The following is a 16,713-nucleotide window of genomic DNA, read 5'->3' as shown; positions in this document are numbered from 1 at the left end:
TAAAATAGAAAATGCGATTACTTGATCTACTTTAACATTTTTAGACGAAATAAAACAAAAAAATAAGAATGTGTGACTTTTTTTAATTTTATACTGTATGAACGGAAACTATTTTGATCAACTCATGCCGCTAGGGGCGCTAGTATCGCATGTTGCCAATTTTGGCACTCTGCACGGCCTGCACGTATTAACTCGTAGAGTTTACATAGTATTTGGTATAATAAAGAGTACTATCACGATATTGATGTGTATGTAGAGCCCGTTACGGAAACTACGTGAAACGAAAAAAATATTAAATGTCAATGTCACTGTCACATGCATAACCGCCAAAAGAGCGCAAGCGCATTCGTTTCGGTTTCGACTCAAATTTCAACTTTGAACAGAAAGCAAATAATTTAAACGCTGTTTTCGGTATAAAGTCTTACTCGTGTGGTGATTTCTTCAATGTAACAGTGTTAATATGGTGCAGATGTGAAATAATGGGATCTTAGTTGTAAACTCAAACAACTTAAGAGACAAAACCATGTCGTTCGAAGTACAAGTAAAGGTGGAAGAAATAAATGTCAAGAAAGAGCCAGAGTGGGACGACAGATTTGAAGATTGCAGAAAGAAACCTGAGTATAATGACGAGGGTACAAGAGCCTCCGATGAATTGTACGTTGATCATCTGGTGAAAGATGAATTTGTACTCGGCCCAGAGAATTTTCATCGTTATATTGCAGTTCCAAGTAAGTTCAACACTAAAGTTTTTCGTAGTAACTTATTTATTTATTTGTTATCCACACTTACAACAATTTCCACAGGAGAATGTACAAATAATGTATTGAAGTGTAGTGTGTCTTTTTAGGGTTCCGTAGTCAACTAAGAACCCTTATAGTTTCGCCATGTCTGTCTGTCCGTCCGTCCGTCCGTCCGTCCGTCCGTCCGTCCGTCCGTCCGTCCGTCCGTCCGTCCGTCCGCGGATAATCTCAGTAACCGTTAGCACTAGAAAGCTGAAATTTGGTACCAATATGTATATCAATCACGCCAACAAAGTGCAAAAATAAAAAATGGAAAAAAATGTTTTATTAGGGTACCCCCCCTACATGTAAAGTGGGGGCTGATATTTTTTTTCATTCCAACCCCAACATGTGATATATTGTTAGATAGGTATTTAAAAATGAATAAGGGTTTACTAAGATCGTTTTTTGATAATATTAATATTTTCGGAAATAATCGCTCCTAAAGGAAAAAAAAGTGCGTCCCCCCACCTCTAACTTTTGAACCATATGTTTAAAAAATATGAAAAAAATCACAAAAGTAGAACTTTATAAAGACTTTCTAGGAAAATTTTTTTGAACTTGATAGGTTCAGTAGTTTTTGAGAAAAATACGGAAAACTACGGAACCCTACACTGAGCGTGGCCCGACACGCTCTTGGCCGGTTTTTTTTTTGTTTTAAATGGGCTTACTCTTGGCCACAGTCTAGCCTAAAGCAAATACGTGGCCTACGATGAAGTGAGCGAGCACGCCCAGAAGATGCCTGTTCACCCTTGATTTTGAAAGTTGTCAGGTTATATGATACACAGTCGTACATAGTTGATTGACACAGCTACATTTCAGCATTTAGAGTTACTTCAAAAGAGGTTCTTCTTTGGTTTTGATGTACAATAATGGCCTGGCCAGTGCATATTAACTCTGCTTGCTAAGCTGCGGTCCTGGGTTCAAATCCCAGTAATCATGAGCGGATCCAGGGGCAAACAAAGGGGCCTGGGTATGAATACCTGATTCTTATTCAATGCTCCTAGCCTGGGATACGAGCTGACTTACCATACCTCCGCACTGCACTGACTTTATGACAAATTTTTTTGCCGTTCAGTTTAGGCTAGTCGCCTTTGAAATTCACTCCCGCTGAAGTAAGTTTTCATTTAAGCGTTACGGAAGCACTTGCTAAAACAAGAATTTGAATAATATCCATCAATATTATATTTATTTCATTGTATTTATTATATGTAATATTTAAAATATTTATTGTAAATATCTATTTATGTAAAAGTATATGTAGTCTATACATATAGTTTGCTTTTCTTCTTAGTACATCACCTTTTTGTTTTCTCTCTGCACCATTTGTATTGAATCCTTTTGGCATTAAGTCCGCCATTTGTACATTTTTGTGCAATGAAGTTTAAATAAATAAAATAAATAAACACCGGTAATGGATGTTTTTATTTATTTATTTATTTGTAAAGCAGGCAGGCAGTTGTAGCAACTGATAAAGCCTGTATCCAGTTGTCGGCAGAGGTTTCAGGTGTTATGTGGAATTAGCAATGTGCTTGAAAAAAAAAAATGAAAATGAAATATTTATTTTTCAAGTAGGCATATTACAATGCGCATATGAACGTCAAATAAAGCTACGCCGGCTCTAACCCTACGCCTCAGCCTCGAGAAGATTTCAGTCCCCCCTCAGTTGGGAGGGGGGTATCCACTATGGGACCGGCAAGAAACTCGGCGGGCAACTTCTTTTCAAAACATTACATCTTATAACTATGCATTAAATAACAAGATACAATTTAACATGCAAAAGTATTCATCAAAGAATATGAACAGACTAGGTACTCTATGGAAATTAATTTCAATAAATTATATTATTGCTTAATAATACGTCGTTCTTCTTCAGAGAAAACATATCAAATTGTCACAGAAGAAAAAGATAATATGAATCTCAATATCATTAAATATGTAATTTACCTACACAACATAAAATATAAAATATTTGATGTGCTTTCTTCTAATTTATTCTTGAATTCGTTTACACTTTAGGCCGGTATTACAATAATTAATTTTTATTTTTATATTTGACGTTCATGAGCGCATTGTAATATGCCTACTTGAAAAATAAATATTTTATTATTATTTATTTTATCCTTTATTTATTTCTTTTCTTAGATTAGGTTTTTTACAATATGAGTATAAAAGTAAAATAAAATAAAACACTTACAAAACAATATAAAACATATAAACACATTATAAAAAATCTAACCTAGGGTGCCGCCAGCAGCGGGGCAGGGCCCAAGCTGCCGGTGGTTAGGGCTGCAGAGAGAGGAACCGTCGGACTATCCGCGCTGTGTCCAAAATCACCGCCTTCTGCATCTGGCCCTTGATCCAACCACCGAGCGAGAGTCTCTTAAGATGTTGGTCGAGACTCTTCGCTATGAGACCGTTCGCTGAAACGACTATCGGGACAATGATCGTTGAATCAACATCCCACATGGTGGTTATCTCGTGAGCCAAGTCTAGGTACTTACTGGACTTGTCCTTCTCGGCTTTCACGAGATTCTCATCATGGGGGATGGTGATGTCAACGAGCACGGCCCGGCGTTGCGGTCGATCTATTATCACAATGTCAGGCTTATTGGCTACAATAGTCCTGTCAGTGATAATAGATCGATCCCAATAGAGCGTGGCACGGCCATTTTCAAGAACTGGCGCAGGTAAGTACTTGTAATACGGTACTTCGCGGTCCACAAGGCCGTATTGAAGAGCAAGCTGCTGGTGAATGATCCGGGCTACGAGATTATGCCTGTGCAAGTACTCACCGTTAGCAAGATGAGAACAACCGGAAATGATATGCCTGAGTGATTCTCCGGGACGGCGGCACCCGACAAATGTCGACCGTGCCGTCCTTCAGGATATATTTCCGGTAGTTGTTCGTCATCATAACTTCGTCCGCAATTGCACAGGCAAAACCCTCAGTTTCTCCGAAGAGGTCCCCGAATCGTAACCAGTTCACCGATGCGAGCAGGTCTACATCGGGTCCCGTGAGGGCCTTGTAGAACCGCCCGTGTAGCTGCTTGCTCTCCCATACCGCCTTGCGGTCCGCAGTACTTAGTACCACAGGTTTGCGCCAGTTCTCTTTCGCCAAGGAGAGCGGCGTGAGGTTTCCGTCCACTGCCACCACATCACAATGCATCCCACACTCGTTGTTAAGGAAGTAATTCCTGAGATTGTACACCTCACGGTTGTGGAGATTTTTGGCGTTTAGGAAGCCTCGACCTCCGCACTTCCGTGGGATGTACAATCTCATAACAGACGAGCGCGGGTGTAACATACGGTGTGTGGTAAGCAGTGACCGGACCCTCCGATCCAGGGCGTCCAGCTCGGTCTGTGTCCACCTTAGTATGCCAAAGGAGTATGTGAGTAGAGGCATTACCCAGGCGTTAAAGGCGCGCACTTTGTTGCCTCCTGACAAAAGACTGTTAAGGACTTTTGTCAGCCGACTGAAAAAGCGCTCCTTCACCGACCGTCTAATGCCAACATCCTCAATACCCAACGACTGTGACATACCAAGGTACTTATAGGTTTCTGATTCAGAGATAGATCTGAACGACATCGTCTCAGAAAGTTGTAAATTTTCTGAATTTACAACCTCCCCCCGCTGTACATGCATAACCGCACACTTATCGACACCAAACTCCATTCTGATGGCGGTACTGAAAACTTCTGTGGTTTTCAGTAGCACCATCAGGTCTTGGGTGTTCGGTGCAAATAGTTTGAGATCGTCCATGTACAGAAGGTGAGAGATGACTTCACCCTCTCTCCGAAGCCGGCAACCTAGCCCAGAATCCTTCAGCAGGGTGCTGAGGGGATTCAGAGCTAGGCAGAACCATAAAGGACTCAGACTATCACCCTGGAATATACCTCGCTCAATCCTTATGAAGTCCTGCGGACCAGGGGGGCATCCCTACCTCCTGGTTGACGAAGGACTGTGGTCCACTGCCTCATACATGCGGCCAGGAAGGATATTAGAGCTGTATCAAGTTTATACAGCTCCAATATCCGCCTCAGCCATGAGTGAGGCACCGAATCATAGGCCTTCTTATAGTCAATCCAAGCGGCCGAGATGGCCCCCTTGTTCCGCCGAACTTGTTGGCAAATGGTCATGTCTATGAGGAGGAGCTCTTTAGTACCACGGGACCCAACCCTACATCCATTTTGAGCGGTGGCCAAAATGTTGTTTGCGACAATATGCGCGTTAATTTTTGCTCTCAAAATGGATGTAAGGAGCTTGTAGAGTGTAGGCAAGCACGTAATGGGTCTGTAGTTTTTTGCTTCCGTGGTACTACCGGACTTATAGAGCAGGAAGGTAACACCAGTTGTTAGGGAAGGTGGGAGAGAACCAAGCTCAAGGGCTTGTTGGAATTGCGTTGCCAACCGCGAGTGCGAGCATTGAAACCACTTTAGCCAGAAGTTGTGCAAACCGTCCGGTCCAGGACTTTTCCAGTTCTGGGCCGTACGGATGGCACAACTTACGTCTTCGGGGCTGATGGTGATGGCCCCCATAGGCTCAATGTTCTCACATGCACGTTCGACAACGGTCATCCACTCGCCCTCCGTGTGCTCAACGGGCACCGACCAGATGCTACGCCAGAAATCAGACATGGCAGTGGCATCCGGCAGCCGCACGTCAGACACGCGGGGGTCGGCTTCCTCCCATCTTCGGTATACCTTCCTTTGGTCGCTTTGGAAAAGACGATTCTGCTGGAATCGGTCCACTCGCTTTCTGTAGCGGCGAATACGGCTTGCCCATGCATAGACTTTCTGCTTCAGAAAGTCGATGCGCTCTGTGACATTGGCCAAATAGTCGCGGGGTCTGATGTCCGTCTCCGCGAACGCCTGGTTCACAAAGCGCATTACTCGGGGGCGATTGTTACCCCCCCTGAAGCAGATCAGCTTCGCAATGAGAGTCCTAAACGAGCTGATACGACGCTACATCCATTTTGAGCGGTGGCCAAAATGTTGTTTGCGACAATATGCGCGTTAATTTTTGCTCTCAAAATGGATGTAAGGAGCTTGTAGAGTGTAGGCAAGCACGTAATGGGTCTGTAGTTTTTTGCTTCCGTGGTACTACCGGACTTATAGAGCAGGAAGGTAACACCAGTTGTTAGGGAAGGTGGGAGAGAACCAAGCTCAAGGGCTTGTTGGAATTGCGTTGCCAACCGCGAGTGCGAGCATTGAAACCACTTTAGCCAGAAGTTGTGCAAACCGTCCGGTCCAGGACTTTTCCAGTTCTGGGCCGTACGGATGGCACAACTTACGTCTTCGGGGCTGATGGTGATGGCCCCCATAGGCTCAATGTTCTCACATGCACGTTCGACAACGGTCATCCACTCGCCCTCCGTGTGCTCAACGGGCACCGACCAGATGCTACGCCAGAAATCAGACATGGCAGTGGCATCCGGCAGCCGCACGTCAGACACGCGGGGGTCGGCTTCCTCCCATCTTCGGTATACCTTCCTTTGGTCGCTTTGGAAAAGACGATTCTGCTGGAATCGGTCCACTCGCTTTCTGTAGCGGCGAATACGGCTTGCCCATGCATAGACTTTCTGCTTCAGAAAGTCGATGCGCTCTGTGACATTGGCCAAATAGTCGCGGGGTCTGATGTCCGTCTCCGCGAACGCCTGGTTCACAAAGCGCATTACTCGGGGGCGATTGTTACCCCCCCTGAAGCAGATCAGCTTCGCAATGAGAGTCCTAAACGAGCTGATACGACGCTCGATCCGTACTTGCCATGCAGGGACACCTGCGACGGTCCTAGGTGCACGGTCAGCGTCCGGAAACTTGACTCGAGCAACACGGCACGCCGCGATGGCCCCGCAGTACATGATCGAGTGTGTATCATCTAGATCTTTACTAGTCCGTATATATGGCTCTAGCAAAGCATTTAAGGCTCCTATTAGCGCTAGATTGCGTGGGCAGACGTGGTAATTGCGGCCTAGAGTTGTTTGTGGAGCGATACTGCGTAATCGCCTCTTCCAAAGACCTCCTCAGTTGCTCATTGGCAGGCTCACTCACGCTCTGACTCGCGAAGTCCCCGCCGTCGTTACCGGGATCAACCCGCGGCGCCTCCGGTGCCAGGTCGGGTTCGGGCACCGGGTCCGGCGACATGGCGGGCAAATCCCGCCCCGAGGCGGGGTCCGCGCGAGCAGTGAGAGCTTCCTGGCGAAGCCGATCAAGTGTGGCGTCATCCAGTCGCTTTGACCGCTGAATGACGCGCACCTGATCCGATAGACGCTGCTCCGATACGGTGATGGATGGCTCGAGTGCCTGGAACAGAGGTAGCATCTTGGAACGGTACGCGGATAGCCGGGTTCCCCCCTCTGTAGCCCCGTAATAGGCGCGCATGACGTTCTCGTTTATTTGTCGAGTCCACGTCATGGCTACGCACTACACCACCGGCAGCGGGAGCCGTGGGCGGGGCAGGATGTGTATTATTATTTATTATTATTATTTCGTTTTAGACAGGCAGCTGATGCTGGTACGTCTAAATCATAGTTCACTTTGCACGATTTCACTACTTAGATAGTTTGTCTAGTCTATTTTTAAATTGATTAACACTGGTAGAGTTCACAACTTCAGAGGGTAATTTGTTCCAAGCTTGCACTATTCTGTTTGTAATGAAGTTTTTACCGATATTTGTTTTGTGCTTTGTTGTTACAAGTTTTATGTTGTGTCCTCTTGTGCGCGTGTTTGAATTTCGAGTGAACAGGTCGACTAGTTCTGGACAGTCATAGTACCCTTGAATGATTTTAAAGGTCTCGATCAAATCTCCACGTTCACGCCTCTTTTGCAGTGACGTCAGGCCCAGGCCCAGCTTCACTAATCTTTCTTCGTAGGAGAGTGACTTTAGTTGTGCGGGAATTTTAGTAAATCTACGCTGCACTCGCTCGATCATATCAATGTCTTTTTTGAAGTACGGATTCCATACTTGAAAACCGTATTCCAGAATAGGTCTTATATAGGTCTTGTATATTTTTAGCATTGTTTCAGGAGTAAGGATACGAAAAGCTCTTCTAATTATGTAAACTATCGAGTTGGCCGTTTTTACCATTTTGGAAATATGCGGTTCCCACTTCAGGTCGTTAGACATAATAACTCCCAGGTCTTGTTGGGTCGCAGTATCTGCTAACTGTACATTATTTAAAGTATAGGGCAAATTTGGGTTCTTTTTGTGCATGTGCAGAACTGTGCATTTTGTTTCGTTCAAATTTATAAGCCATGTGAGGCACCAGTCCTTAATTCTGTCCAGGTCTAACTGTAGCTTGCTGTGGTCTATCATTGGGTTAACAAACAGCTTGGAGTCGTCCGCGAAGAAGCTGAAGTTGGACTTGATGGCGGTTTGTAAGTCAGTCACAAATATATTGAACAAGGTGGTTGAGATCACCGATCCTTGCGGAACACCACTCCAGACATCAAATTCGTCAGATACGCTGTCAGCTATTCGCACCCTGAATTTTTCTGTCTTTTAGAAATGATTCTATCCATTGTAGAAGCTTTCCCCTTATGCCGAAGTGTTCCAACTTAGCCAGGAGTCTGCGATGAGGCACTCTATCAAAGGCTTTTTCATAGTCTAGGTATATCACGTCGATTGGTTCCGCGTTATCCAGATGGTGAGACCAGATTTTGACACATGCTAATAGGTTGGTGACGGTGGATCTCCTTTTCATGAATCCATGTTGTTGATCGACGATGATATGGTTACTATCTAGGAATTGTCTTATTTCGTCGTTTATAATCGCTTCCATTAGTTTAACGGCTAGACAAGTTAGACTGATAGGTCTATAGTTATTGGGGTTGAGCTTGTCTCCTTTTTTGTAAAGAGGTGTCACTATGGCGTTCCTCCACTTCTGCGGCACGGTTGATGTGTTGAATGATTCTTTCATAATGTGCGTCAGTGGTGGCAGAATAGCTTTACATTTCTTTAGTAGGATCGCTGGAATTCCGTCGGGGCCCATGGAAGTGTCATCGCGCAGCTTTTTCAGTTTGTTCCAGACTAAGTCTTCTGTAATGGTAATGTTACATAAAGATTCCTGAATGCGAGGGCACGCAACTAGAGGTACTGGGTCATTTGACTCCTTAACATAATTACTTTCAAATCGTTTGGCGAGGGCATTTGCTATGTCAACCTCGCATGTTACTGTATTGTCTCCGTCGCGCATAACTCGGGGAACTGAAACTTTAGTAGATAGCTGTTTTCTAATGTACGCGTAAAAAGCTTTAGGTCCGAGGTTTACTATACGGCTTTCATATTCAGTTCTAGATCGCCTAGTTATATTTAGAAGTGAGTTATTAAGTGTCCTGTAGTGCTTGTAATCGTCTTTGCTTCCCGTAAGTAGGTATTTGTCCCATGCTTTTCGTTTTTCCCGTATTTTTAGTTTTATGTCCTTGTCGATCCAAGGTTTAAGTGGTGGCTTGCGTGGTGGTCTCATGTTTGGTGTGTGCTTGTTTGCTACTTCGAGTATGGTGGATTCAAATGTTTCCCACTTACAGTTTGTTGTATTACGCGTTTTTACTAAGTCTAAAATATTGCTTTCATACAAAGCCAAGTCTATACTTCCCGTGTCAGATTTAAAGTAGTTTTTTCTGTTTGTTTTTTTAACTTTACTAAGCTTATTGTTGTTTTCCAGCTGCATTGACAGTAGCAACAAATCGTGATCTGATTTACCAACAGGTGGTTGGTGCTCAACATCTACAATCAGGTTTTCGTCGTTTGTCATGACAAGGTCGAGAAGCGATGATCGATTGCCTTCTCGGTGTCGGGTGGGTTTCTGGACCAATTGATATAAATTGCTTTGCACGAACATATCTTCAAACATAAACTCTCTTCTACTTTCACTGTGTTGAATGTTTGTTAGTGGCCAAGTTATCTCACGGTAATTGAAATCTCCCGTAATGATGACGTTTTGTGATATGGAGGCAGAAGTTATTTCACTTAATAATATTTTTTCTTCATATATACAAGAATCATCCGGTCGATAAATGCATGCAAATAGTAGATGGTATTGGTTTAAAGTTATGTCTAGCCATAGCGTATCAATAGACTTCAAGGACGAGTAGCTGGTATTAAACTTAGCTATTACTTGTAGTCCACATACCTCCTGAGCCACGTACACGGCGACGCCTCCGCCTCTCCGGTCACCACGGTCCTTTCTATATAGATCATAACCCGGAATACTCACTAGATTGTTAGGTATATTCGCATTCAACCATGTTCCAGTCACAGCTATGATAATCGGCTTGGGTTTGCATGTAAGAACACGAGCATGAAATAGATCAAATTTTGGTTGTAATGAGCCTAAGTTAGTGTATATGATGATATTGCTTAAAATAGATAGGTTTGTGAAGTTTTGTTTATTATTGCAAGATGTTATTGTTGGGTGGCTTGGTTTTTTGCCAGAGTAATGATTTTGGGGCAACCATTAATGAATTTAATTGTGAGGTTGTCCTCTCCTTCTCTTGTGCGGTCCTCTAATTCTGTGCGTAGCATTTTTAGGTATTCTTGCTGGGTAGGTGTTTGGTCAGACTTGATGTTCTTGCCATTGGCGTGCCTGCCTTTGTTTTTAAGAATCTTCAATGCGTCATGTTTGTTGTTAAACATGACTTTCGTTGGCCTCGGTTTGGATGATCTGTTATCCGGGCGTCCCAGCCGCACGACCTTGACCCCAGACATATTTACTTCTCCGGTTATAGTTGCTACAATTTTTTCACATTCTCGCACATCATGCTGTATCCTTTCTTCGGGCTGGTTTGAGCAACTTTCCGGTACATTGAAGATTATGACATTTTTGGCCCGCTTTTTCCGCTCAATCAGCTCCTGAATGACCTCTTCAAGTCTTCACGAGTTGCAATGTCATTGCGCCTTTTTAGGTCTTCAACCTGTTTTTGAAGCTGTTGAAGAGTCTCCAGAATGCGCGGGAGCTCACGCATAGCTTTCTTGCAGTCCATGCACAAGAACTGAACCACTCTTTGGATAGTTTTTAGCTCAAACACGCGCACCTCTGTAGGTGAAAGTCCTGCACATTCTTGGCAAAGTTTGGTCGAACATGAGTCACAACTAATTATTAAGCACTTAGCACCGCTTGCTTTATTGCATTTGGAACACTTCATGGTTGTTTTGATAATTATTTAAGTCTGTTTTATTGAATAAAATTATTTGGTTTTTATATTTTCAAAGTTGTGGGTAAAAAATACACTATTTTAAGTTTATGCACAAATTGTCCTTATTTTGTTTTTGTCTTGCTTGGATAACACTAGTGGTGAAGTATTTCACTGTAATTCACAGTAACTTGCTGGTATATTCCTTAAAAAACACTTCTAACTATTTATTTGAACACAGAGCACAGCATAAGCTAGCTATCGCGTACGCGTCGATCTACCCTCCTCCTATTTCATTTCATTTCATATATGATGTGCTCAATTGATTCGATCATATTCTATTGACAATTTTCAAGTTTAATTTATTGTTCATGTTATGTTTAGTTTGGGGATTGTTCTATGTACTGTTTAGTATGTAAGGTGTCCAATGTTCATTAAATTATTATTAAAGTTATAAGTGACAAAAGAGCATGTAGATATTTATACCATGTGCTCTAATGGAATAAGATGATCGGGTGGTGGTGTCTAATGAAATAATATATCATTAAGAGTTTTGAATGATTCACGGTTATTTTCATTAGACTTATATTGACCGGGATATAGACCGTGATTACCTTTTTGATTTTTGTCGAGCTCCCGATATTTCGACGCAGTTGCATGCATCATGATCACGGAAAACCGGAACACGGAAAACGGTTTTCCGTGATCATGATGCATGCAACTGCGTCGAAATATCGGGAGCTCGACAAAAATCAAAAAGGTAATCACGGTCTATATCCCGGTCAATATAAGTCTAATAATATATCATTATTATCCCACACAACTTCATATTATGCAAAGCACATTACAATGTGTAATAATATTATTTTTCTTATTTTTACAGATGTCCGTGACTCATACTTGTTGAAAAATTGCCAGCAGGAACCAGGGTTGGAGTCTCAAAGCAACCAAGTGCCACAACCGCAGCTCCGGGACTGTTTTGTGAGACTCGAGCGACTCCCAACCTCAAAAATTCAGCGCGCCAGACACAAGTATACTCACGGACAACGTGACAGTACACCAAGATTTAAAAATGACCAAAACGAAGTTACAAGTGCTAAGACTTATAGTTGCAAGACTTGCGGAGAAGAATTCTCAGTAAAAAGACTGTTTACCGACCATTTACAACAGCACTACAGCCAGTCTAGGCCGTATAAATGCCAATCGTGTAAACTTTCATTCGCGGACCAAACCCATTTAAGAAGACACGCATTGGTACATATTCTTGATACGAAAAGCAACACTTGCAGTAATTGCAACGCACAATTTGCATCAAGATTTGGACTAATCACACATGTTCGAAAACATTTAAGAGAGACTACTTGCCAAATATGCGACAAGACATTTTCAAGCACATACGCTTTGGACAAACATAATCGTATACACACGGGTGAAAAGCCATACAGTTGTGACATATGTGGGCAGGATTTCATACACAAGTCTTCCTTGGTTGCTCATATACAAATGCATGATGGATCAAAAGAAAAATTCTTATGTGATATATGTAACAAAAACTTTCCCTATCAAGGACTTCTTCTTGCTCATAGAAGATCTCATACTGGAGAAAAACTATTTTCTTGTGAAATATGTGGTAGAAAGTTCACCACTAAAAACAATTTAAAGAAGCACAAACTTACTCACACAGCAAATTTGAATGAGCGACGTTTTTCCTGTGATATATGTAGAAAGAAGTTCATTCGTAAAGATCATCTAATTAGTCACAAACGTTTACACACAGGGGACAAGCCTTTTGCGTGCGAAATTTGTAACAAGTATTTTGGACGTAAGGACAGTCTAGTGTACCACTTAAAAACGCATTCTCCTCGAACTGACATTAAAAAGCCTCACAAGAGTCACAAGTCTCACCACTGCAAAATTTGCGGACACAAGTTTAGAATCAAATCTCACTTAACAAGACATGAGCTCATTCATAGTGGAGAGAAACCTTATAGTTGTGACATATGTAAACAGTCCTTCAGACACCATTCAACGTTAAAGTGTCATATGAGAACACACACTGGTGAAAAGCCGTACAAATGTGCGGTGTGTTCAAAACGGTTCACGTCTAGTGGTAATTACAATAAGCATAAGCGAGAGGCACATAGTTAACTTTAAGTTTATTTTGCTTGTAAGTTTCATAGTTTATGTGTGTTATAACCATTGACAAGTATAATACGCATAAGTGAGCTGCAGAGGAATAAAAAAACGACGACGAATCGATTACAAAATTTAAAAAGCAAAATAAAAACATTTTAGATAACACCAATCATCGTACAATAAAGCATGACTTATGTCCAGAAACCAGAAAAATATTTGCATGTATAATTTGTCACCAACTCAAACATGTACAAATAAATAGTACAAATAAAAAATGTGTGTCTTCATCCTCCTTGCGTTATCCCGGCAATTGCCACGGCTCATGAGAGCCATAAAAAAAGTGTGTATTACTTAATATTTTAAATATATAATGAAGGCAGGCGTTCTACATGCCATCAAATATCTCCAAACGGCCTCTACGTGTTGGATCTATATCCCCACACACGCCTTAATGACCAGGCTCGAAAGACACGAGAGTTTAAAAACGGAGAAACAAATTATAATCAAGGGGTTTTCAAATCCATTATATTATAATCAATACTTATATTCTTGAGCTTACCGTGGGACTCAATCTTCTGTGTAAGAATGTCCTATAATATTTATTTATAACCCACTCCAGGTAAATTTTTTTTTTTATATATATAAGTAACCCAGGTAAATATATAAGTAGAAAAATACAAACTAAATGCTCTTACGAGGAATCAATCCCAGTGATTTTCGGGTTTTCATGCCATAGTTATAATTAGTATCGGCAGTAGCAAAGTGGATATTATGTCGTCTGACTTTCAATCCGGAGGTCATGGGTTCAAATCCTGGCTCGTACCAATGAGTTTTTCGGAACTTTTGTGCGAAATATAATTTGATATTTACCATTCGCTTTTTGGTGAAGGAAAACATCGTTAGGAAACATTCATACATCTGTGAAGAGATTCAAAGGTGTATGTGAAGTCCCCAATTGGGCTAGCGTCGTGGGGACTATAGCCAGAGCCCTCTCACTCGTGAGAGGAGGCATGTGCCCAGCAGTGGGAAGTGTATAGGGTCAATTATTTATTACTAGCTTTTGCCCGCGGCTTCGCTCGCGTTAGAAAGAGACAAAAAGTAGCCTATGTCACTCTCCATCCTTTCAGCTATCTCCACTTAAAACATCACGTCAATTCGTCGCTCCGTTTTGCCATGAAAGACGGACAAACAAACATACACACACACTTTCCCATTTATTACATTAATATGGATTTATAAAGCGTTGGTGACGGGTTAAGAATGTCACCACCCCCTTTCTTCCCGTGGGTGTCGTAGAAGGCGACTGCGGGATATGGGTTAAATTGTGGCGTAGGCGAGAGGCTGGCAACCTGTCACTGCAATGTCACAGTTTCGTTTTCTTTCAACCCCTTATTTGCCAAGAGTGGCACTGAAACCTGAGTAGTTTCATGTGCTCTGCCTACCCCTTCATGGGACACCGGCGTGATTGTATGTATGTTATAAAGCGATATAGATCGTGTTACTACGACGAGGGCTCCTAAAATTATGACCAGGTGGACACCGCAACAAAAAAGGCCCAGGGCTAACCTCGGAAAAGGTGGCTTGACTGGGCGGAAGAGGACCTTTAGGAGAATGAGGAAATATACCAACTGGAGGAGGGTTGCCAGAGATCGCGACAAAAGGGGCCCATTTCTCGAAGCTACGAGTTACAATTTACAAGTGGTAAGGTAACTGTACACTATTCCGGGATAGTAAAATGTGGTACATTATTCCGGGATACTTTGGTTTTTGTCGCAAAATAAGGAAACTATCAGTAAAATCTTAATTTAAGGCAGTATTTTATTAACTATAGATCAAATAGAACCGAAAAAGTCGATTTTCGAATATCTATCATATCTTTTGAAGCCGTGAGGTACCTCCAAACGCGTCAGTCCCAACCACGCAGTGGTTTCTATGGGCGTGTTTGACGGTGAGCTTAACGCGGCAGCGGAACTTCTTAAGGGTTTACTGTGATGCGGGTAAGTTTATTTATATTAAATTTGTATCATAATTGTCTTATAGTTATTAAAAGACATTTATATCATCTTTTCAAATTAATTTAAAGCATATTTTAATTAAAGTACCCGCTCCCGGAATAATGTACACCATTTTGACGCGGTGTACATAATTGCGGGAGTATCCCGGAATAACGGAAACACAGTCCGCAATGTTTTCATGTTTTATTATTATTTGCGGTGAAGTATATTTATATATTTGATGTAAATTTATTGAGTAAAGATTACAGATTATAGTGACATAATTACGGTACATATATTTTTTAGATTTTAGTCTCATAATTGAGTACGAAATGTATACTCGTTGAGTAATACGTGCGAAATATTGGAGTGTGGCATCGACATTAAATTTGTTTTATTTCACAAAATTAAAGCACAAAGGTTACTTATTTCGATGTTTTGAGTATAATTGTTATATAATCTTCCAATGTACTAAGAAAAAAATCTTGTTTGTCTTTTAATATAGCCTTCGTTTTGACTGCCGTAATTAATTAAGTACACGACTTTATATGAGTGTGTCTTATTCCGGTATGCCTATATAAAGTATATTAAAATATAAAAACACAAAATAAGGTATAGAGACCCGACTATTATGTTTTTAAACTTCCTTAGTTAACTAAAAATCTTTATACCGCATATTGGTTTGTCCGTCAGTCAGTCTGTCCGTCTACGATTTAGCTCAATCATTATTACTACTAGAAAGCTAAAATTTACATGAGGATAATACATAATAGGATAGACATATATAAATATAAAATAGTACAAATTAGTCAGACAGTCAATCTGTGTAAGAACGGCCTATAATATTTATTTATTGAGTACTATTACTATATATTACTATAATATTTATTTTTTGAGTATACTTGAATAACGTATCACCACCATATATGTATACGGTGTAGCTCAGTGATCACCAGTACCAAAAAACTGAAATTTTCACGAGTACCGTGCAATTTTTATAACCGGCAATAGCTTCTGGATTGAAATTAAATTTTGAAAAAAAAAAACCCCGAGAGTGTTTCATCAAACATGGCTAAGAACACTCTCGACTAATTCAGCTTTCAAACGAAAAAAACTAATCTAAATTGGTTCATCCATTCGAAAGCGATGCCTTAGACAGACAGTAAAACTTATAACACCCTGTCATTACATCATACAATAGTTATACCGTAAAATATCATATTTCCCATCCCACCCCAACCCATCAAAACATTGCCAATTATAAAAAATACACTCTGTATAAGCATCTAACAAAACGATATGTGCATTTATATATTTATGTAAACAATATTTTTAATTCGTTTTTTTACATTATGCTTCAACAACGTGGACTTTAAAGGTATCCCGTAATTACGTACAACGACTCCCGGAATTGAAGCCATACCAAAATTGTATCCCGGAATAATGGGCAAACTAAGGGTTAAGTAAAACAACGGTAATTTCTATAAATTAGAAGTTACGATGCAAAATAGTGTCTTAAATCCATTGTAGAAGACTTATCCTTAAAATAAAATAATTAACACGACTAAAAAATTCACATTTTTTTTACAATCCTCACTCAAAGTAGGAAACGTCTTAAGTTCCCGTAATATGGGACAGTTACCTTAGTCAATGTCTAACATGACAAGTTGGAA

At 41.2% G+C, this 16,713-nt stretch overlaps 1 protein-coding gene across 1 annotated transcript; it reads left to right on the top strand.

Moving 5' to 3' along the window:
* Nucleotides 1–392: 392 nt before the first annotated feature.
* On the top strand, nucleotides 393–13,236 carry LOC125240315 (zinc finger protein OZF-like). Its single transcript, XM_048148195.1, has 3 exons — nucleotides 393–411; nucleotides 492–728; nucleotides 11,794–13,236. The coding sequence occupies exons 2-3, from the start codon at nucleotides 524–526 to the stop codon at nucleotides 13,056–13,058; spliced, it is 1,470 nt and encodes a 489-aa protein (XP_048004152.1). The 5' UTR covers nucleotides 393–411; nucleotides 492–523; the 3' UTR covers nucleotides 13,059–13,236.
* The last annotated feature ends 3,477 nt before the right edge of the window (nucleotides 13,237–16,713 follow it).

The sequence above is a fragment of the Leguminivora glycinivorella genome, chromosome 27 (genome assembly GCF_023078275.1).
Source record: "Leguminivora glycinivorella isolate SPB_JAAS2020 chromosome 27, LegGlyc_1.1, whole genome shotgun sequence".
Taxonomy (NCBI): Eukaryota; Metazoa; Arthropoda; class Insecta; order Lepidoptera; family Tortricidae; genus Leguminivora; species Leguminivora glycinivorella.
This window is presented reverse-complemented; position numbering and strand designations above follow the sequence as displayed.

What these genes read in the sequence shown, in the direction of transcription:
- LOC125240315 (XM_048148195.1), top strand. Translation starts at nt 524, where the DNA reads ATGTCGTTCGAAGTACAAGTAAAGGTGGAAGAAATAAATGTCAAGAAA. An exon ending in TCGTTATATTGCAGTTCCAA is followed by an intron (nt 729 to 11,793) that starts GTAAGTTCAACA and finishes TTATTTTTACAG; the next exon opens with ATGTCCGTGACTCATACTTG.